This window comes from Dermochelys coriacea, chromosome 2, assembly GCF_009764565.3.
Source record: "Dermochelys coriacea isolate rDerCor1 chromosome 2, rDerCor1.pri.v4, whole genome shotgun sequence".
NCBI lineage: Eukaryota > Metazoa > Chordata > Testudines > Dermochelyidae > Dermochelys > Dermochelys coriacea.
The window spans coordinates 180,897,879-180,919,656 of record NC_050069.1 but is presented as its reverse complement, the minus strand read 5'-3'; the positions used below and the strand labels follow the sequence as shown (position 1 = coordinate 180,919,656).

Here is a 21,778-nt window from a genome sequence, read left to right as displayed (position 1 = left end):
GGTCTAGGGCGAAAGGAAGAGACAAGCCCCTTTCTCATGGTCTGTCAAGAGGGCATTGTGCCAACCTCAGAAGGGGATGTGGCATGTAAGGTGTGCCAAGACCCATCCTGGGGCAAGGCCACACCAGCAGCCTCATAGCAGCACATCCAGGTCCAGGAAAAACATACAGGACTCATAAATTTGTTGTAACTGTAAAGTTTATTGCACTGTGGAAACTGTTGCACTGAAATTTACCCAAACCATTTCATCCCAGTCCTTGCTCTGTGAAGTGTTGTTTGTTCCCACACAAACCAGTTTTAGTTGTAAATACATATGAATTGCAGTGATCACAGATTAAAAGGGTAACAAGCAAGTTAGAGTATTCTGGAGCCTCCCCACCATTGTGCACGGAGAGATTGAGGTAAACACCCAGGAACCTCGGGGCTCAATCCTCCCTATGTGATGCGAGCCCTGTTCACACTGGGCTGGGAAGGAAAGTCACGTGGGCAAGTACCAGGGTGAAATGAATCGGGGCAGGGATTCATATTTTTTCGTCACTAGGGTCAGCCAGGGTAATGTGTACACAGAGAAATTCCCCTGCTACAATGGGACAAATCCCCCACTTGCACATAGAAGCTTCAGGTATTTTCCACTGAGAGACCTTGCGCTATCCTCTGAAGGATCCAGCACACACCACTGTCAGACAGCGTAATGGTCTGCTCAGGTATGGCTATTCCTATGTTCCATAGAATCCATCAATTGTAGTGTCTGAGTGCTGCACAGGTTAATGAGCCTACATGTTGATGTCCAGAGTGTATTTCATAGAGGATTCTGTTCTTCACCAAAGCTCTACCATGTGTTTTATTTTTACATCCGTTAGGGTGGGAAGCATTAGCAAATTGTTGGTTCTTGCACCATGCATTAAAATCAGCCAGAGCCTGCCTTAGTATATATTTATATTGCTTGCAGACTCTTCTAGTTGCTCCTATCTCCCACTCAGTACAGCTTTGCTAGAAAATTCTGTCATCGTTCTGAGCAGAGCCTGCCTCCGGGATAGCACTTGGCTCAGATGGTGCAGATTCAGCCGGTTTGCTCTGCTCACAGAATTGGAGAAGGATTAAATTCTCCCCTGGATTAGAATTACAGATACATGATGCATCCCCAGAAGGTTTAAATCAAACCCTTTTGACATTATTCTGGTACAGTGAGCAATGTCTGTATGAGGTTGTCGCTTCTGGTAGACCTGAGGTTCCAGTTTCATGGTGCCACGTTACACTTTAAAGTCATCATTACAGTAAAAGCAGCTGGATCCTGATTGAAAAACTCTCTGATTTGCTTTGTGGTCCTGATGCTGTACATGGCATTGAGAATACCCAACAAGCTAAATACCCAACTGTGACTCATACAACTTCACATGTGAAGCTAATATGGGACTTTTGAAATTAACCGTTGGAAAGAAGTCCCTAAACTTCCCATAACCACATGGCAGTTTACTCCTGTTGCTTCTCTGAAATTCCTGTAAATGGACTCTGAGTAGCAGTAGCCAGCATGTCCTGAGGGGACAATTGGTTGATGTTGGTGTTAACTTTTTGATTGCAGTGTTCTATTTTTAATGGACTTCATACTGCAGTAAAAAGACCCAGGCAAAACTCCCATTGACTTTATTGTCAACTCTCGTTGTGGGTCCTTTTGTCTGGTTATTTACAGTGTACTTTCTCATATGGTATAGCCATAAAAAAGAGTTCAGCCTGACATCTGATGATTTATATTTGGTAGTTAACCCTGTTAACATTCTTGTCCATTATGTGATATGTACTGATTAATATACAAAACTGATTATTTTGTAAATGTGGAACATCTGTATTCTTAGGCCAAGTCTACACTAGTAATCTTTGTCAGTATAATAATGTCGGTTAGAAGTGTGATTTTTTTTTAATTACGTATCTGTAGTGGCTCTAGTGTAGGTGCAGTTATACTGGCAAAAAAGTGCTTTTGCTGATAGAACTTATTTCACTGAGAAATTAGGTATACCAGCAAAAAGCACTCTTTTGCTGATACAAGCTGCACTTGCACTAGGAGGGTTTGCTAGTATATTTATTCTGGCAGACCCTTTTCTGGCAAGGACTAGGCTTCAGCCAGGCTGACAAAGTCTCATCTTTATGTTTTTATACATGTATGGCAGGTTCTCACAGTTGATCAAGATGGATAAGTGTCAAGATGGTTTATGCAATCCATGGAAAGTGTGTGTTGTATTCTGCACACCTTCCTTCATTTAACTGAAGCTGCTCTGCTGTGTGTGTGAGGCAGTTTTAAGCTGCATAAACCTGATCAACATTTATGTGCGTTGATAAACTCACATGATCTGTGAGCAGAGGTGAAAGTAAGCCGGTACGCCCCGGTAAGAGCCGGTGCGCTTTCCGAGAGGGCAATTTAAAGCCCTGGGGTAGCGGCGGCGGGGCTGTGGTGGGGATTTAAAGGGCCCCGGAGCTCCAGCCACCACTACCCTCCCCCCCGGGGCCCTTTAAATCTTGGCCTGAGCATTGCTGCCTGAGCCCTGGAGTAGCGGCAGTCGCGGGGCTCTGGCAGGGATTTAAAGGGCCCCGGAGCTCCAGCCATCGCTACTGCCCCGGGGCCCTTTAAATCCCTGCCTGAGCCCTGCTGCCTGAGCCCTGGGGTAGCGGCAATGGCGGGGCTTTGGCGGGGATTTAAAGGGCCCTGGAACTCCAGCCACTGCTACCACCCCAGCCCTTTAAATCCCCTCCTGAGCCTTGCTGCCGAAGCCCTGGGGTAGCGGTGGTGGGGCTCCGGAGGGGATTTAAAGGGCTGGGGCGATAGTGGCGACTGGGCCCCAAGCCCTTTAAATTCCCACCTTAGACCTGCTGCCTGAGCCCTGCAGTAGGGGTGTGGGGGCTCTGACAGGGATTTAAAGAATCCCGGAGCTCCAGCCACTGCTACCACCCCGGCCCTTTTAAATCCCCGCTGGAGCGTTGTTGCCAAAGCCCTGGGGTAGCGGCGGTGGGGCTCCAGCGGGCATTTAAAGGGTCTGGGCGGTAGCAGCGGCTGGAGCCCCGGGGCCCTTTAAATCCCCAATGGAGCCCGGCCACCGCTACCCTAGGGCTCAGGCAGCAGGGCTCAGGCAGGGATTTAAAGGGCTCGGGGCTCCGGTAGCTGCTACCACAGCAGAGCCCCAGGCCCTTTAAAGCTCTGCCAGAGCCCTGGTGTAGCAGTGGCAGCCGGGAGCCCCCAGGGCTCCTCAGTGATTTAAAGGGCCCGGGGCTCTGCTGCGGTAGCAGCAGCTGGAGCCATGGACCCTTTAAATCGCCCCCGAGCCCTGAGGCTCCCAGCCGCCTCTGCAGCTGGTAGCTCGGGGGTGATTTAAAGGTCCCCTGGCTCCCAGCCACCACTACCGCAGCTGGAGCCCTGGCCCTTTAAATCAAGATTTAAAGGGCCCAGGGATTTAAGGCCCTGCCTCTTCCAGTTGAGGCCATGCCCCCTGCTCAAGACTCCGGCGTACTGGTAAATCCTCTAACTTACTTTTACTCCTGTCTGTGAGGCGTAAAAAAAAAAAAAAAAAAGATGGGACCTGGCTAGTGTGACTTAGACTGTTTGTGTTTGGTGATTACTCTGAAAACAGGAGCAATCTAGCTAATGAGGAATGAGAAGTATTTTGATCCCTGCTTCTATTCTTTTTTTGCTCTAAGTACCTGCTGGACAAAATCATTAGTGAACTGCGACAATTATCTTACAGGTTTCAGAGTAGCAGCCATGTTAGTCTGTATTCGCAAAAAGAAAAGGAGTATTTGTGGCACCTTAGAGACTAACAAATTTATTTGCGCATAAGCTTTCGTGAGCTACAGCTCACTTCATCGGATGCATTTTGTGGAAAATACAGTGGGGAGATTTATATACACACACAGAGAACATGAAACAATGGGTTTTATCATACACACTGTAAGGAGAGTGATCACTTAAGATGAGCCATCACCAGTAGCGGGGGGGGGGGAGGAGGAAAACCTTTCATGGTGACAAGCAAGGTAGGCCATTTCCAGCAGTTAACAAGAACATCTGAGGAACAGTGAAGGGTAGGGTGGGGGGGGGGAGAAATAACATGGGGAAATAGTTTTACTTTGTGTAATGACTCATCCATTCCCAGTTTCTATTCAAGCCTAAGTTAATTGTATCCAGTTTGCAAATTAATTCCAATTCAGCAGTCTCTCTTTGGAGTCTGTATTTGAAGTTTTGTTGTTGAAGGATATCCACTCTCAGGTCTGTAATCGAGTGACCGGAGAGATTGAAGTGTTCTCCGACTGGTTTTTGAATGTTATAATTCTTGATGTCTGATTTGTGTCCATTTATTCTTTTACGTAGAGACTGTCCAGTTTGACCAATGTACATGGCAGAGGGCCATTGCTGGCACATGATGGCATATATCACATTGGTAGATGCGCAGGTGAACGAGCCTCTGATAGTATGGCTGATGTGATTAGGCCCTATGATGGTGTCCCCTGAATAGATATGTGGACAGAGTTGGCAATGGGCTTTGTTGCAAGGATAGGTTCCTGGGTTAGTGGTTCTGTTGTGTGGTGTGTGGTTGCTGGTGAGTATTTGCTTCAGGTTGGGGGACTGTCTGTAAGCAAGGACTGGCCTGTCTGCCAAGATCTGTGAGAGTGATGGGTCGTCCTTCAGGATAGGTTGTAGATCCTTGATGATGCGTTGGAGAGGTTTTAGTTGGGGGCTGAAGGTGATGGCTAGTGACGTTCTGTTATTTTCTTTGTTGGGTCTGTCCTATAGTAGGTGACTTCTGGGTAGTCTTCTGGCTCTGTCAATCTGTTTCTTCACTTCAGCAGGTGGGTATTGTAGTTGTAAGAACGCATGTTAGAGATCTTGTAGGTGTTTGTCTCTGTCTGAGGGGTTGGAGCAAATGAGGTTATATCGTAGAGCTTGGCTGTAGACAGATAGAATTATCTTACATACATTAGAGGTAGTGAGTCATGCAGCCAGTTTCCCACATGCTGCAATGAACGCTAACTCTGATGTCTTATTGGTGTTTCATTAAAGGTGACTAAAGTGGTTCAAAAATGACTCTGCAGAATTAACCTTAAATGTAATACTCCAATAAACTGCTTTTGATTTTTGTGAGGAGGGGGAGAAAAGTCCTTAAAATGTACATACTGTAAACTTACAGATTTCATTTTTTAGTCTGTAAGGCCTGGATCCTCAAAGGTATTTAGGCACCTAATGCCCAATAGGTGATTTCAGTGGGACTTAACCAGTCAATTGTCTTTGAGGATCTTAGCCCAACTACTCTTACAATGCACTTTTTTTATCCTTTTATATAAATGTCTTTATTGAAGTTTAAAAATAATAATACAAACTATAAGTAAAAATTAAAAAATACACTGTAGAAACATTCTCTTTACCAAAACACAGTCCTGGATTTCTCCACAGTTCCTCCCCCCATCCCTGCTCTCCCAACAATTCCTCAGTTGTAATTTTGCAGCACCTCTCATTTGCATGCTATCTAATAACTCTCATTTGTGTTTTCCTTTATATACAATAGAGAGTCACTTTTCCCCCATTTCAGTGCTTCTAAGTTTTGCCACTTAGGCCATGTCTACATTGCCAGCAGCACACCACTTTGGCACTGCAGTTGTGCCATTGTGGAACCATAGAGTGGATGCTTCTATATTGACAGGAGGGGTTTTTCTTTCAATGTAAAAAGAAAAGGAGTACCCGTGGCACCTTAGAGACTAACAAATTTATTAGGGTTCATAATTCATAATAATTCATCGCATTATGCATCCGATGAAGTGAGCTGTAGCTCACGAAAGCTTATGCTCTAATAAATTTGTTAGTCTCTAAGGTGCCACGGGTACTCCTTTTCTTTTTGCGAATACAGACTAACACGGCTGCTACTCTGAAATCTTTCAATGTAGTAAATCCACTTTCCGAGAAGTAGCTAGGTCAGTGGAAGGATTCTTCCATCGCCTTAGCAGCATCTACACTGGGGTTAGGTTGACTAACTATGGTGCTCAGGGCACGAAATTTTTCACAGCCTAGAGCGAAATAGCTAGGTCCATCTAATTTTTAAGTGTAGACCAGTCCTAAGTCTTATGAATAAGGTTCTTCTGTGAAACACAACTGTCATGTCAAACTATTAGTCTCTTAAAACTAGGACCCACCGTCTGAGGGTCAGTCTTTTTGTCACAACCAAAGAGAAGAGTGTTCAATTTTATAAAAGACTTCAAAGTTCTGTATGCTGATTCAGCCGGTAACCAATGACTCTATCCTATTTCTATAACACTTGACCAATATTTACTAGTTTCAGACATTGCCAAATAATGTGTCAGACCACCAGAACACATGATTGCTCTGTGGAGCTCTATTTGAACAAGTGTGCTGAAGTCCAGTAAAAAGAAGAGGAGCATTTGTGGCACTTTAGAGACTAACAAATTTATTTGAGCTTAAGATTTCATGGGCTACAGCCCACTTCATCGGATGCATAGAATGGAACATATAGTAAGAAGGTATATACACGCAGAGAACATGAAAAGGTGGACTAAGAGGCTAATTAATTAAGATGAGCTATTATCATCAGGAGAAAAAAACTTTTCTAGTAATAATCAAGATGGCCCATTTAGACAGTTGACGAGAAGGTGTGAGGATACTTAACATGGGGAAATAGATTCAATATGTGTAATGACCCAGGCACTCCCAGTCTCTATTCAAACCCAGGTTAAGAGTATCTAGTTTGCATATTAATTCAAGCTCAGCAGTTTCTCGTTGGAGTCTCTTTTTGAAGCTTTTCTGTTGCAAAATTGCCACCTTTAATTCTGTTACTGAGTGGCCAGAGAGGTTGAAGTGTTCTCCTCCAGGTTTTTGAATGTTATGATTCCTGATGTCAGATTTGTATCCATTTATTCTTTTGCATAGAGACTGTCTGGTTTGGCCAATGTACATGGCAGAGGGGTATTGCTGGCACATGATGGCATATATCATATTGGTAGATGTTCAGGTGAACGAGCCCCTGATGGCATGGCTAATGTGATTAGGTCCTATGATGGTGTCACTTGAATAAATATGTGGACAGAGTTGGCATTGGGCTTTGTTGCAAGGATAGGTTCCTGGGTTCGTGTTTTTGTTGTGTGGTTGCTGGAGAATATTTGCTTCAGGTTGGGGGGCTGTCTGTAAGCTAGAACTGGTCTGTCTCCCAAGATCTGTGAGAGCGAGGGATCATTTTTCAGGATAGGTTGTAGATCTTTGATGCTCTGGAGAAGTTTTAATTGGGGGCTGAAAGTGACAGCTAGTGGCGTTCTGTTATTTTCTCTGTTGGGCCTGTCATGTAGAAGGTGACTTCTGGGTACTCTTCTGGCTTTGTCAATCTGTTTTTTCACTTCAGCAGGTGGGTATTGTAGTTGTAAGAATGCTTGATAGAGATCTTGTAGGTGTTTGTCTCTGTCTGAGGGATTGGAGCAAATGCGGTTGTATCGTAGAGCTTGGCCGTAGACAGTCGATCATGTGATGGAAGCTGGAGGCATGTAGGTAAGTATAGGGATCAGTAGGTTTCCGGTATAGGGTGGTGTTTGTGTGACCATCGCTTATTAACACTGTAGTGTCCAGGAAATGGACCGCTTGTGTGGATTGGTCTAGGCTGAGGTTGATGGTGGGATGGAAATTGTTGAAATCATGGTGGAATATCTCAAGGGCTTCTTTTCCATGGGTCCAGATGATGAAGGTGTCATCAATGTAGTGCAAGTAGAGTAGGGGCATTAGGGGACGAGAGCTAACGAAGCATTGTTCTAAGTCAGCCATAAAAATGTTGGCATACTGTGGGGCCATGCGGGTACCCATAGCAGTGCCGCTGACTTGAAGGGATATATATAGTCCCTAAATGTGAAACAGTTGTGGGTGAGGACAAAGTATCCTCTGTAGGATTTTAAACTCACATGCCTATCTCTCCTTGAGGAATTGAAATGTGCAAATAGGACAATGGAATCCAAGTAATATTGCCTTAAAAATTTGAGAGTAGGTGAGAGAAGGATGCAGATTTTAACATTGAAAGAGGTATTTGCATATGGCTCAGGCATTCTTGGGAGTCAGGGAGGCAAATATCCTGAAATTACATTTGATTATTTCCCAAGTTTAAAGCCATTTTGCAAGAGCACAGAACTAATTCTCCAGTTAATTCCCAACACTGCCTTAATACTAATTGTATTGATAATAATCATTACAAGTGGAGGAATGGTGGTAAAACATTGATCACATTTATGTGCCCTTTCCAAAACATCCTTAGTATCATTTAATTAAGGGTTTAGTTAGTCTTTCCATTGGTGCAGAGAGGCAGGATTATGGATTGGAAAAGGTGGAGTTTCTGGAGCTACTAAATACAATTCAGGCGGGAAGTGATTCAGAAGATCCAAGAAAGGGAGCGAAAGTGAAAGGCCAACCTGCAGTATAATATAGTTCTATATTTGGAAACACTCAGTCACCTTTCATTTTATGAGCTTCTAATCTTTTGTTTAAATCTTGGCCTTTTCTCTTCCCATGATCAGATTTTGATTACGCAGGGTCAGTTAAATGATTTGCCCAAACCCAATGTAAATGACTCAATAAAAATCAAACACACACATACATACATACACACACCCTTCCTAGCCCATCTTATCTGACAAAACCCTGAGAAAACTGATGTGCCCTGAAGGTTAAAAATATTAATACCACAAATAATACACAGCATGTTTTCCCAAATTACAGAACTATTCTAAATACTGTAAGCTAGTTTTAAGTAGGGGTTAATGTCGCTAGTTAAATGTAATAGGAAGCCAATATGTACTATAGTAGGGACAAATAAGACACCTTTTTTTTTGTTATAAGGGTTTAATATTACTCCTGGGGGAATTCTGCGCCAAAAAAATAAAAATTCTGCCCCAAAAATAAAAAAAATTGCGCACAATATTTTAAAATTTTGCATATTTTATTTGTCAAAATAACACAATATAATCACTCCAGTTTCAATTATTTTAGTAATTTATTTCAAAATACCTGTCAACAATACAAACAATACCAAAAAGATTCCCCCTGGAGTAGAAAGTTGAAGAAACCCCTACAACAATCCAGTTCCAGTTGTGGAGTGCAGGAGTGGGCTATGTGGGGCGCCCAGACCCCTGCACTCCCATCCCACGAGAGCCCCACTGTGGGGCAGCCCCCAGACACCAGCCCTCCCTTCCCACAGAGCTGAGCCACAGGGTAGCCCCCGACCCAGACATCAGCCTCCCCCAGAGCCTAACTTCCCCCAACTTCTTTACTGTCCTTGCCCTTTGTCAGAGCTGCGTCTCCCAGGCCCTCTCCCATCCCTGGGATAATGAGGATCAAAGAGCTTGCAGCCTCCAGCCCCACCAGGCTGAGTGCTCCACTCACTGTGAAATGGGCTCTGCAGCGTCCAGCGGCCCCTAGTGGCAGCCAGAAATTCTGCAGGGGAAACAGGGAATTCTGCGAAATTCTGCATTGCGCAGTGGCGCAGAATTCCCCCAGGAGTAATTTAATATGAATAGACTTAGTGGCATTTTTTGGGTTGGTATTTGTCAACTGTGAACTGAAAACAAAGACATTAAAAGTGACGTTTTATGTATTTTAGTTAGAGAAGGGAATAGGTATCAGCATTTTCATTTGCTGATCTGCAGTATTATACTTTTATGCCACCTGCATCAAAGGGGAACAAAAGTTTGCTCCTACACAGCAAAAATCCCTTATACCTGCAAATTTGCTGATGGTCTTGGGAGGCCTTCCGTAATGATTAAAGTAGAGTTAGATCAGAGAGCAGACTAATCAGTTTTGGTAAGTATCATCACAGGTGTCAGTACCATGGCTTTGCATCAGTGTGTAGTGAACAGACATAGGAAAGAGAAAGAGAATGAGCACATGAGAAGAAATGTCCCCAAGAACTTCCAGGGCTTAGGAAACAAAAATGTCTGCAGCATATGCTGTTGGCTCTGACTGCACATCCCTAGAACTCCCTGCCCCAATTTTGACCAGGATGGAGAATTTGTATTGTTTTCATTTATTTTAACATCAGAGTTTTCCAGAGAAATACTAGAGATTCCCAATGCAACTTCCTATATTTTATAAGATATAAAAGACCTTTTGGAAAGGGAGATATTATGTAAAGGGAAGTTGAGCTAGGTGATGTCTTATCTTCTTCCTCTGGAGGGATGGGAGAGCTGGCCGACAGACAGCCCTGCTTTAGAGGAAAATAATATAAGGTGCTTTCCTCTCAAGTGCTGCTGCTGCTCCAGTCCCTGGCAGAAAAGGCCAGAACCTGTAGAAACTCCCCATCCAGGCATCTGCTTCTCTCACTTCACTCTCCCCTGCTTGATGAGTCTTCCTTTGGGCAGAGAGGAGAGGCACCTAGGGGGCAGTGCTCTCCCAAGTCATGGAGAGGAGTGGGAGCTCACCTGCTTTAAGCAGAGAAAGGGGAGCTGCGTCCTTTCTTATTTTAACCCCTGATCCTCTCATTCCTCACTGGCCCCTCACCTCTCCATTCTTCCTCCAACTCCATAGCAGCTTGGCTTATGAAGCACCCATACTGATGAGCATTCTCTTACCAGTTGCTGGACCTGGAGTCCTCTATTTACTTTAGGAAGTGAGTTATGTGCACGCATGTCAATAAACTAATTTGCTGAGGAGTTTGAATATTGCCTGCCTTGGAAAGTACTCAGGAATGCGCAGTTCCAAATAGGCTTAATGGGAGATCCCTATTCCCAAAGTTTCTTGAAGTGTTCCAGCCCATTAGTGGCTAGCTTTAGATTCCCAGTAATGTTTTGAGACATTTTTCTGAGCATTTCTCACTCACGTTTGGAATGTCTGGAAGAAGTTTGCTCTTCTTAGTCTTGATCTCTCCCTCTTTATGTTCATGCATGCACATGTGTATTTTCTACACGATTCATCCCTGTGCTATTCCAGTTAATGGCGCTGCAACTCCATTGAAATCAATGAAATTAATCCAGTGTGAATCAGGCCCACAATATAATGTCCCTGAGCCCTACAAAATTAAATCTCCTTGTTTGTTGTAGTATAAGAGTCATGGAGGGAGCAGGAGAGTGAGAGATACAGTCTGTGACTCTGTTGGCTGTAGTCCAGAAGTAAAGGGTGGGGAAGGTAGGGAACTGTGAGGGCAGCACAAGATACCAAAGAGCCATGTAATAAGTGAAATGGAAAAAGAGAAAAGGAAAAATGTTTCAGACGCTTCCTCTGTGCTTGTAGAACCCACAGGGGAATGTGCGTTCCAGATCCCCCTCTGTGCTATGGTCCATATGAGTTGATACCGCCCCGATGCTACAAAACTGTTGCTCTTTAAATCAAGTTGTATTTTTTTTATTTCTGGTTCAGTCCTTGTTGTGTCACGTCAGTGTGTACAGTTGCTGCTCTCCACTCCCATACATCCCATAACAGACCCTGGGCTGAAACACAGTTACAGGGCCTTACCTCAAAAGTAGTTTGTGGGGGTTTTGTGTGTGAGGGGGAGACGTTTGTGGGTTCAAGGTGGATGCTTTACTACTACTTAATGTAGCTTATTTGTGGATGAATGGCTTTATATTATGCCCATGATATTTAGGTGAGGGTGACTGAGTATAGCTGTATACTGCAATATGCACCAGAGAGAAGAAAAATCAAGTGGCATTTCTGTCTGTTAACTTTAGTCAGGCTTGTGTGCTGACTAGTGGAAAGTATAAGGCTTCTAGAGAAGCTTAATCACTGAACCAGGATTTATAGCACTGCAGAGTGAATTGAGATCAATTTATCTAGCTGCTGGATAGCAAACTGGGACCAATAAATAGCCTGGTGTAGAAAGCAGAAATGATTGGACATCATTGCTCTATACCAGACTTGCACTGCAATCAGTGCAGTAGTAAGAGGTAGTCATTATTGGCTGTCCAATAAGTTACACTGTTCCAAGGTTACACTGAGGTTGGCTGCTTTAGAGGAAAAAAAAGTGTGATGTATTAATTGATGGCTGGCTTGACATCCCTGATCATGCTCTGTGTATTCACGGAACTAGTGTGGTGCAGATAGCTATGGCACAGGTTGCAGAAACACAAGCTTCTTCATGCTGCCTTGACAGTGTGCCTCAAACCTCATCTCCCAGAACCATGTATCTACAGTCATACCTCCAAACTCTACCCCTGCTTACCAAAGAGCTATGTTCTCTTTCCTGAACTAGGCCCCAGTCCTGCAAGTATATAACCACGTGAATAACTTTACATGAGTAGAGTTGTGAAGGTACTTAAGTGTTTGCAGGATTGGTGCTTTAGGCCAAGAATTTTTAAATTAAGTGCCTAAAATTGGGCTCCTAAGTCCACATGTAGGTGCCTGAATAAGTGACCTGATTTTCAAAAGCACTGAGCTCCCAGTAAAGACACGACATTTCTAAGCTGAAGGTGGACAAAGAGCCACAGATAAATGTTGTTTTGGATTCCTTTTTTTAACTTGGAAGGAATAGAAGGAAATGGCTTATTAAAGAACTTCCCAGCTAATGGATTGTAGCCATTACAGTGAGATAATATTAGGGTACATCTACACTGCAATAAAAAACCCTCAGCACTGAGTCTCAGAGCCTAGGTCATTTGACTCTAGCTTGGGCTGTGGGGCCAAAAATTGCAGATGTTCAAGCGTGGGTTGGAGTCTGGGTTCTGAGACCCACCCCACCTTGGGGTCTCAGAGCTTACATCTACACTCCAATTTTTAGCCCCACAGTCCGAGCTCAAGTCAGCTGACCTGGGTGAACCTCAGCCATAGTGTGGGTCTTTTATTGCAGTGTAGACATAGCCTTAGCAGAAAACAGTGAGGTGCTGTGGAAAAGACTAGGAAACTGTGGTCTATTTTAATTCTATAATAAAGATGCTTCATGTTGGTCCTGGGCTGCTGAATAGGACGATTACAGCCCTATAAATTAGTTGGATGAAGGAAACTGATCTCTCTCGTCATGTAAACACTTTTTTGGTCTAACTGAGTACATTCAGTTTTAAAGAAGAACACATGGCAGGTTGGAGGAATTCTAATGGGCTTTAGTATAGCAAGGAACCAGAATAGCGCCGTGGGAGAGTTTGCAATAACAGAGAGACCAGTAATGGGAGTGGCAATTGTAATGATACATTTGGCTCATCATCTCTCACTTTTAGCCATGGAAAGTCAAATTATCTACTGAACTCTACAAGTAGCATTTTTACAAATGAACCAGTAAATAGGTAGAATCAGCAGCCATCTTAAGTATTCGTGTTGCCGCTGATCAGAAATTAAATGCTTTATGAAGGTTACAAGCATCTAGAGAAATAATGAAAGTAATTTACATATTAAGTATCTTGTGCTGCAGTATATGCCAGGGAAAGGCAAAATCCCAGTTTGCATTATCTGCAGCATGGATCTGAGTCTGAGCTTTTTACTGAACCACTTTGTTTGTCTTCCTGATTACATTGAACTTCTAACGAACTTATGTACAGGAATTTCTCCATATGAACTGTCTCATGTTCTTCCTGTGCAAGCTTAGAATGTTAGTGATTGGTCACTCAGTGATGCAGGGTAGGTAACTGGATAGGGAACCTTTAACTAGCCACTAAGCATGGAGTTCAAATCCAGAACAGATATACAGTGACACAGTTATTACTGTACTATGACAACTGCCTAGAGGCCTAGATTCAAGTTGATGGGTCTCAATCCATCACCCAGTGATGAATGTACACATCACTGGAGAAAAATCACTATCTAATTATTGCCCTGGATGACAGTCACCTCTGAGGGGCCAAAAGTTCAGTGGATACAGAGTTCACATTGCCTGTCTAGAGAGGTGGCTTCTCCAGTATTAAGATATATCCACGGTGCTGGGTGGGGAGGGTTGTACTGCCATTTCCAGTGTTCTACTTGTTCTGTGAATAAATAAAGAGCCAGGATGTCAGTGCCAACTTCTTTCACAACCTTGGAATTCACAAGTACAATTTAAAAATTAAATAAATAAATAGAATTAGGGACAAAAAATAAGAAAAACAAGAGGCAGTGGTACTGCACTGGTTTAAAACATTTTTTTATTGAAATGCATTCTTTGCTCAATGCTTATTTGCTCAACTACGAGCTTTCTGATAAGTAGATTGAAAGGTTCTCTAATTTCAGTATTGTATTTTCCTTAAGTACCTCTGTCTGCTCTACTAGAATATTATTGTACAGAATACTCAGTAAATCATAGCAGATATCCAGATTTCTCCTACTCTTACAGCAGCAGTGCATTAGAGCTATACATGTTCTCTCATGTACTCCTTTGATAGAAGCATGTTAATGTGTGGACTGTCTTTATAAGGATGCTAGCCCTGTCTGTATTGATAGCAATAGACCTGGCAGACCTAAAAAGCATTGCCTGGAACTGTTTTATACTTCAATGTACCTGATCATTATGAAATTTGGAGAGGTATGAAAGCTTGAAATACATGAAAGTGAAGGCACAGTTATATTTAGGGTTTAGAACAGAGGTGGGCAAACTACAGCCCACGAGCCACATCCGGCCCACAGGCCCAGCCCCCGACCTCCTGGCCGGGGAGGCTAGTCCCCAGCCCCTCCCCTGCTGTCCCCCCTCCCCCGCAACCATGCCACCACACGGGCAACACTGAGTGGTGGGGCTGCCCGCTCATGCAGGGCAGCGCGGCAGCATCTCTGGCTCTGGCCGGGTTGCACAGCTCCCAGACATGCTGCTCTGAGCGGCATGGTAAGGGGACCGGGACCAGGAGTTGGATAAGGGGATGCGGGTCCCGGGGGGACAGTCAGGGGACAGGAAGCAGGGGGGTGGTTGGATAGGGAGTGGGGTCCCGGGCGGGCGGTCAGGGGACGGGGAACAGGGGGCGGTTGGATAGGGCAGAGGTTCGGGGGGGCACAGTCAGGGAGCGGGGGGGTTAGATAGAGAGTGGGGTCCTGAGGTGGCAGTTAGTGGTGGGGGGTCCTGGGAGGGGGCAGTCAGGGGACAAGGAGTGGGGGGGAGGGTTGGATGGGTCGGAGGTTCTGGGGGGGGGCAGTCGGGGGCGGGAAGTGGGAGGGAGCGGATAGGGGTGAAGGCCAGGCTGCTTGGGGAGGCACAGTGTTCCCTACCTGGCCCTCCATACAGTTTCGCACCCCAATGTGGCACTCGAGCCAAAAAGTTTGCCCACCCCTGGTTTAGAACATGACAGTTCTTAGTGGAAGGAATAGAAATCTAGTAAAAAGGGCTTGATTTAACCTTGTGTCACGCAAGCTTCTGTTATAGGAATGCGTTCTATCTGGAGATATATATATACACATAGTTAATAAATAAGATGCCAGTCAAGAATATGCAGCATAGTTCCAGGGGTTTGTAGGACAATAAAACTTCTTGTTGTACACTGCAAATGGCTTCCTCTGGCAGCCTTGTGCATCAGTTCCTAGCATGGTCTCAGAAGTAAATCAGTTTTTATGCTTTAAATACACTGTTGTGGCTGTCCAGAATCACTGAGTCATTTCAGCAGTGACTGTGAGCAGCATTCCCTGCTGCGATGCACATACATGGGTATACTGGTGAAAAGTGGAGCTTCCTCAGGGTCACATGGACAATCTGTTCAGTGGCTGGCTGTAAGACTGGAAAGGAAGCATGGTAATCGGAGTGGCAATATCAGCATAATGCAGAACGCTGGTGGTGGAGAATGTTTTTGTTCTACCAGGTGACACACATTTCTGCTAGGTGGCATGGCTGAAGCTACTGACTTATTCCGTACTCTGGCTAGCCTTCAGTCCATGGAGCCTTGACTGTACGTTATACCCGATGTCTACTGGTGAAGCCCCATGAGCAGGAAAAAGAGCAAACAGTTCTTTTGGCTTCTCGAATGACCCTGCTGGTACAGCGGGTGCAAAGTTTGCACCCGCTACCCAAACAGGTTTGAATCGAGTCCAAAATGTGAAATGGCCAGCGCGCTTTATAAGTAATGTGTATAAAACAGTACTTAGGGTTCCTTCGGAAGTGAGTTTGGTATAAAATGGGCTTTTGGACTTGAAGCTTGCAAAAAAAGGAGAGGGAAATGATACCTGATTCCTCGCTGTTATGCTCATTTTTTCACTTGTAAAAACACTGGAAACCACAGAGCCTTAGCTGCACCCGAGTTCCTACCAGTTTGATTAGAAGTGCAGCTGAACTGAGGGTACTATGCATACGATTTTTTTTCAAAAAATATGTAGTGTAGACAGGCCCTGTAGTGGCCAAGATTTCTACTTCGCTACAGGTAGAATAACACCCCTACGTTAGGGTTGCCAACTTTCTAATTGCACAAAACCAAACACCCTTGCCCGGCCCCGGCCCTGCCCTGCCCCCATCCGCTCCTTTCCCCCTCCCCTCTGTCTCTCGCTCTTCCCCACCCCTACTCACTTGCTTATTTTCACCAGGCTGGGACAGGGGTTGGGGTCTGGCTGGGGGGTGCAGGCTCTGGGGTGGGGCCAGAAATGAGGGTTTCAGGGTGCAGCAGGGGGCTCCAGGCTGGGGCAGGGGGTTGGGGTGCTAGAGAGGATGTTGGCTCTGGCTGGGGGTGCAGGCTTGGGTGGGGCCAGGAATGAGGGGTTTGAGGTGCAGGAGGGACTCAGGGCTTGAACAGGGGGTTGGAGTGCTAGAGGGGGTGTGGGCTGGGATTGATTGGTTTGAAGTGCAGGAGGGGGCTCCGGGTTGGGGCAGGGGGCTGGAGTGCGAGCTCTGGCTAGGATGTGGGCTCTGGGCTGGGGTTGGGGTACGGGAGGGAGCTTGGGTGTGGGAGGGGGTTCCGACATACAGCAGGGGTTGGGGTGGGAAAATACAGAAAGACCTGGATTTTAACATACTGTTCCAGCCCCATTTCCTGCTAGACTGATGTTGAGCTAAGTTACTACTCATCGTGGATGAGTCCAAATCATTTTACATATAGTCCCATTGAAATCATTGGCATAGGGTGAGCAAGATTTAGCCCTTTGTGGGCCAAGAAGAGATTTGTGTAATGGTGAGGGAATAAGGCTTTGAATAGAAAAGGGGTAAATCATATACTTCTTTCCAGGCAGTTTTCTTTAGGCTTGTGTGTGTGTAACTTGTTCCTCCCCCCCTCCCCCGTCCAATGTCTTAAGCCCAGTTCTGTTTTAAATATTGTAACTTTTGTAGAGTGTCCCAAATATCGAGTGATGGATACCATGGAAAACTGGTAAATTGTTGATATCTAAGAACGAAACTGTTTAAAGAGCAACTGCAGACCTGTAAACGTTTGGACAGAAAAATGACCGTTCTGTTAAATACTTCTTCAGTATTTGTTTTGAAAAGATCTTTCAGTGTTGTTTTAAACTGTGCAAATGGGATGATTAGTGGACTACTCTTATAGGGCGAATTTGAATATGCTTACTAATTTAGGAACCAAAAAGTCTATGTAGGACAGCTAGATCAGATCAAGCAAAGCACGTAACAGTGCCTGTCCCGTGATTTATTGTAGACTCCTGCATGCTGCATCACACAACAGGCATTTTAAACCTTCTGAAAGAAAAAAAATAAGGGTAAGATTTCAATCCTAGTATAACTGGTGCTTTGGAAATGTTTGCCATTAAATTATTCATTTTTTGTGTTTTTCTCTTACAGCATCAAGCTCTTGGCAGTGCAGGAGCTGGTCGATAGAGATGCTTTGGGAAAGGTATTTTTTTAACCTTTTATACAACAACAATAAAATGTATTCAAGCTCAAATCTTTTAATGTCAGCAGGGTTTCCAAACTTCACGTGAAATCAAATAGCATAAAACATAAACAAGTAGGACTTCTTTTCAGCTTCACAATACATCGTGACAGAGGGACAACATTTGTTCTGAACTGATTGTATTCCCTGGAGGCTTTTCTACTCTATAGCGGGATTTGAAAAGAAATCTCTCTCTAATCTGTAGGAGCATTTCCAAAGCAACTTTCCTAGTAGCTAAGTGAAGTACATGGTTTGCAAAAAAAAAAGTGAGGAATATCCAAAGAGGTCAGGAAGGCCCTAGTTCTGTGCTGTCTCCCTTTGGAACCTGAGGGGCGTGGCCAGGGGAAAAGTGGCTTTATGCAGTGGTAGGAGCACTGATGTAGAGAGAGCTCCAACAATTGGAATACTCAGAACAAGTCAACACAACATGGTGTTTAAGACAATGGCAGCTGCTGGCATCCAGTCTACACTAGTGATCCCAACAATGAAGCTGTACTGGTTGCAATGAAGGAAAATTTTTAGCATACATTTCCTATTGAGACAAGGCCAAGAATGTATCACAAACAGGCCACTGAGATTGAGTAAGCAGATTTAAGGAGCCATACCAGAGCCAGGCTTTTCATGTAAATCATAAGAATCATGTATTTATAATCACTCCAGCTTCAGATCTTTCAAAAATACTTATCTATTCCATGGAGAACCAGACATCCTATTTGTTGTCCACTCCATTTGCAGCTGCTATAGCCTACCCTGCATTCATTTTGTGTGATCAATATTCTAGAAATACTAGGAGATATAGAATGAACATGTGTAGAGAACTACCTCAGTCCTGAACAACAAGAACAACCCTTGGTATTGTGTGCAGAGGGCCAGCATAAGTTGTGTCTTGTCTTGTGCTTTGTTTTGGGGTGAGTTTCACCAAGGGACTTATCCACACCTCTTTAAGTCAGTGGGAGTTCTTTCATTGGCTTCAGTAGACTAAGAGCAAGATTTTTGGTTAAGAGCGTCAAATATCTGATCCTTCTTTCTTTTTATACACCTACTCATTATATACATATATATAACAAACAAGATTTTGTTGTTGTTTGTTTTGTTTCTGGTGGTGGATCTAATAGGGTCCCTCTTTGAGGGTCAGTGGCCTTTTAATTCTACATGTCTTTGGCAGACCTCTGTTTACCTTTTGGCAAAATTCCTAATTCCTCCTTAAACAAGGCCTTGCAAAAAGGGTGACCTCAGTGTGGTCTGTTTGCCAGACAGACCATTGTTTGTAGCTTTGCAGGAAGCTCTTCATAAAAGCTCAACATAAGAAAAATGATGTTTCTAAATTAAGCTCTGTGGCTATTTTATATCTGCTTTGATACTATGCCAGGCTTAAAGAATTAAAAAGGCCAATTTATCCCCCCCTGGAAAATAACTGTTGTATTATATACATACAGGAACATTTTGCACTCCCCATCCTTCTCTTTTTAATTTTTTTTTTTAAGCACATGGGACTAGAACAGTGATCTCTGTGCTATCTGAGTTCATCTGTGGCATATGCAACTCATGTTGTCTTTTAAATTGCTATTTAATCCTATAGTGTTGTAGAAAAAACACAAAATACTAAATATCTTTTACTAATCTGTATACCTTAGATTTCTTTAATCTAGATTTCTTGGATGGGTTTTTTTAAGATAGCTGACTTTTTAAGAACAAAGGTGTTTTTTCCTTTAATACATTTTCTGACCTTTGTCACATCATCTTACTGGGTACTCATTAATATTATATTTTCTTTAACTTCAGTAGCCTAATTTTTCATTTCTTGATACAGAATCCTGCGTTCATGTTTAAAAGTTTCCTTAGAAGGTGAGATATAATATACTTACAAAGGTTTTATGTGAACATCTGTGGAGGAGGAGGAGAAAGAGCTCCCCCTCAATCCTACAGAGATCGGTTTACATGCGTAAGTTTGCACACTGTGGAGTAGTCCCATTGAAGGCAAAGTCTCATAGAAGTGTGTAATGGTAAATATGTGCATAGATCTTTGCAGAATCAGGGCCTAGATATGGGAAAATAAGTGATTAGGCAATAACTATTAACAGGTTTTTGTATCTTTTTTAAAAGTTTATCTGGATTTTGGGGAGATACTCATGAAAGTGAGGGACTGGCAGCACTGCCTTGACTCACAGAGCTGGGGTAAGAGTTAGCAGTTTCTTAGGCTATGAACATAGCACCTCCTTTATGGTGGTAGAATGAAAACAGCCTGTGATAGCCTGATTCAGTATGTTAGTTTTTGACACACACACCTTAAACACAAGAAAAAGAGCAAGATAAAGATCTAACTGTATATTTAAATTATTTACCTTTATACTTTGATTTTTCTAAAGCAAAAGTTGGTTGTTTTGTTTTTTTAAATCTCATCTTTAACTACTTATGTTTGTTTACTTTTTGCATTTTTCCCAGCTTGGACAATAAATAGATTGGTCAGTTTTACTTTCAAGTACTCACAGACTAGAACAATGCTGCAACATATGGGGCTTCATACAATGTAAAGAAATATTTGTTTTTTATTAAAAACAAACAAATCTGTTATCATTAGAATTAAATAATAATGGAAACATTACATTGTTCTAAGGTTTTGTAGAAGTTTAATTTTAGAAAAATCTAACCTTCTGGCCAAATTTGACCTGAAGACCCACAAGGGTCTGCCCGAATTTTAAGGATTACTTGGGAACCCGGCCAGGAGGTGAAATTGTCTGGATTTAGCTAGAGCAAATTGCTCTATGCTAAGTATTGCAACCCTTACTCATGCTAGGTAGCAGTTATTTCACTTGACTTCAGTGGAATTGTGTGACGTTCCCCTCTGGTGTTATCTGGACTGGTGATCTGCTAGGTCACTCCAATCCTTGACTCTGGGAGCCAGCCTTACCATGCTCTGCTATGAGAACCCCCACTCCTGGGCTGTTCACACACAGCCTCTGGCATGTAAGCTGCTCCTTGGATTGTGCAGCCGAATGACACTAGCCAGTATCTCTGGTTCCAGACACAACCCTAGGAACCTCTGTCTTGCAGTGTCCAGTTATGCCCGCTGGACGCTGCAAGCTTATATTAGTTCGTCAATTTAACAAGGAAACAAGGAAATTGATATGTACCAGGCATGTTATCCCAAGGGGAGTCTCTGACCCACTTCAAACCAAACGCACTGCTTCAGGTAGAATAAACAGATTTATTAACTACAAAGATAGATTTTAAGTGATTATAAGTCAGAGCATAAAAATTAGATTTCATCAAATGAAATAAAGCAAACGCATTCTAAGCTGATCTTAACACTTTCAATAGCCGTACAAACTTAGATGCTTCTCACCACAGGCTGGCTAGTTGCCCTTCAGCCAGGCTTTCCCCTTTGATCAGCGCTTCAGTCGCTTGGTGGTGATGTCTGTAGATGTAGGTGAAAGAGAGAGGAAGAGCATGGCAAACATATCTCCCTTTTATCATGTCCTTTCTTCCCTCTTGGCTTTGCCCTCCCCCTTCAGTGTCGGGTGAGCATTACCTCATCACAGTCCCAAACTGACCAAAGGAAGGGGGGATGACTCACTCGAGAGTCCAACAGATCCTTTGTTGTTGCCTAGGCCAGTGTCCTTTGTTCCTGTGAGGCTCGGCTGCGTTTGTCCCATATATGCCCTGATGAGGCATGACTCTGGTAGGTCTCTTCCCCCCCCCCACCCACCCAAATCATATGAATGTGATAGGGCTGTTTCCATTCCCATAAAAAGAACACAATTATCTTGTTTTAAAACATGTAGCATTTATCTGCATTGATGACAATCCCAAAATGCAAGTAATTCATAGGATATATGTTCATTTTTAGCTATTTTCACCCTACTGAGCAGTAAGAAGAGTATTTCAGGTCACCTTTGTGCACCTCTGTTTGTATTGTGATGTGAAACAGTAAATGTTAAAATCGATATTTTGGACCTGCCCCGTAGGTGTGACCATTCCTGTTGATGCAGAACCTGATATAGACCCACAGAGGCATCAGTGAAATACAGTGGGTGTGGTGTTGAGCAGGCTGGTTTATTTACTATAAGACAAATGTCAACTGCATAGCA

The 21,778-nt window shown here is 43.6% G+C and overlaps 1 protein-coding gene across 1 annotated transcript in view; it reads left to right on the top strand.

Annotated features, from left to right (window-relative positions):
• EEPD1 (endonuclease/exonuclease/phosphatase family domain containing 1) overlaps nt 1-21,778 on the top strand; it is a 92,429-nt gene that overhangs the window by 35,899 nt on the left and 34,752 nt on the right. The window contains exon 2 of the mRNA XM_038392471.2: nt 17,600-17,651. Within this exon, the coding sequence (XP_038248399.1) occupies nt 17,600-17,651 (52 nt within the window). The remainder of the gene's footprint in view (nt 1-17,599; nt 17,652-21,778) is intronic.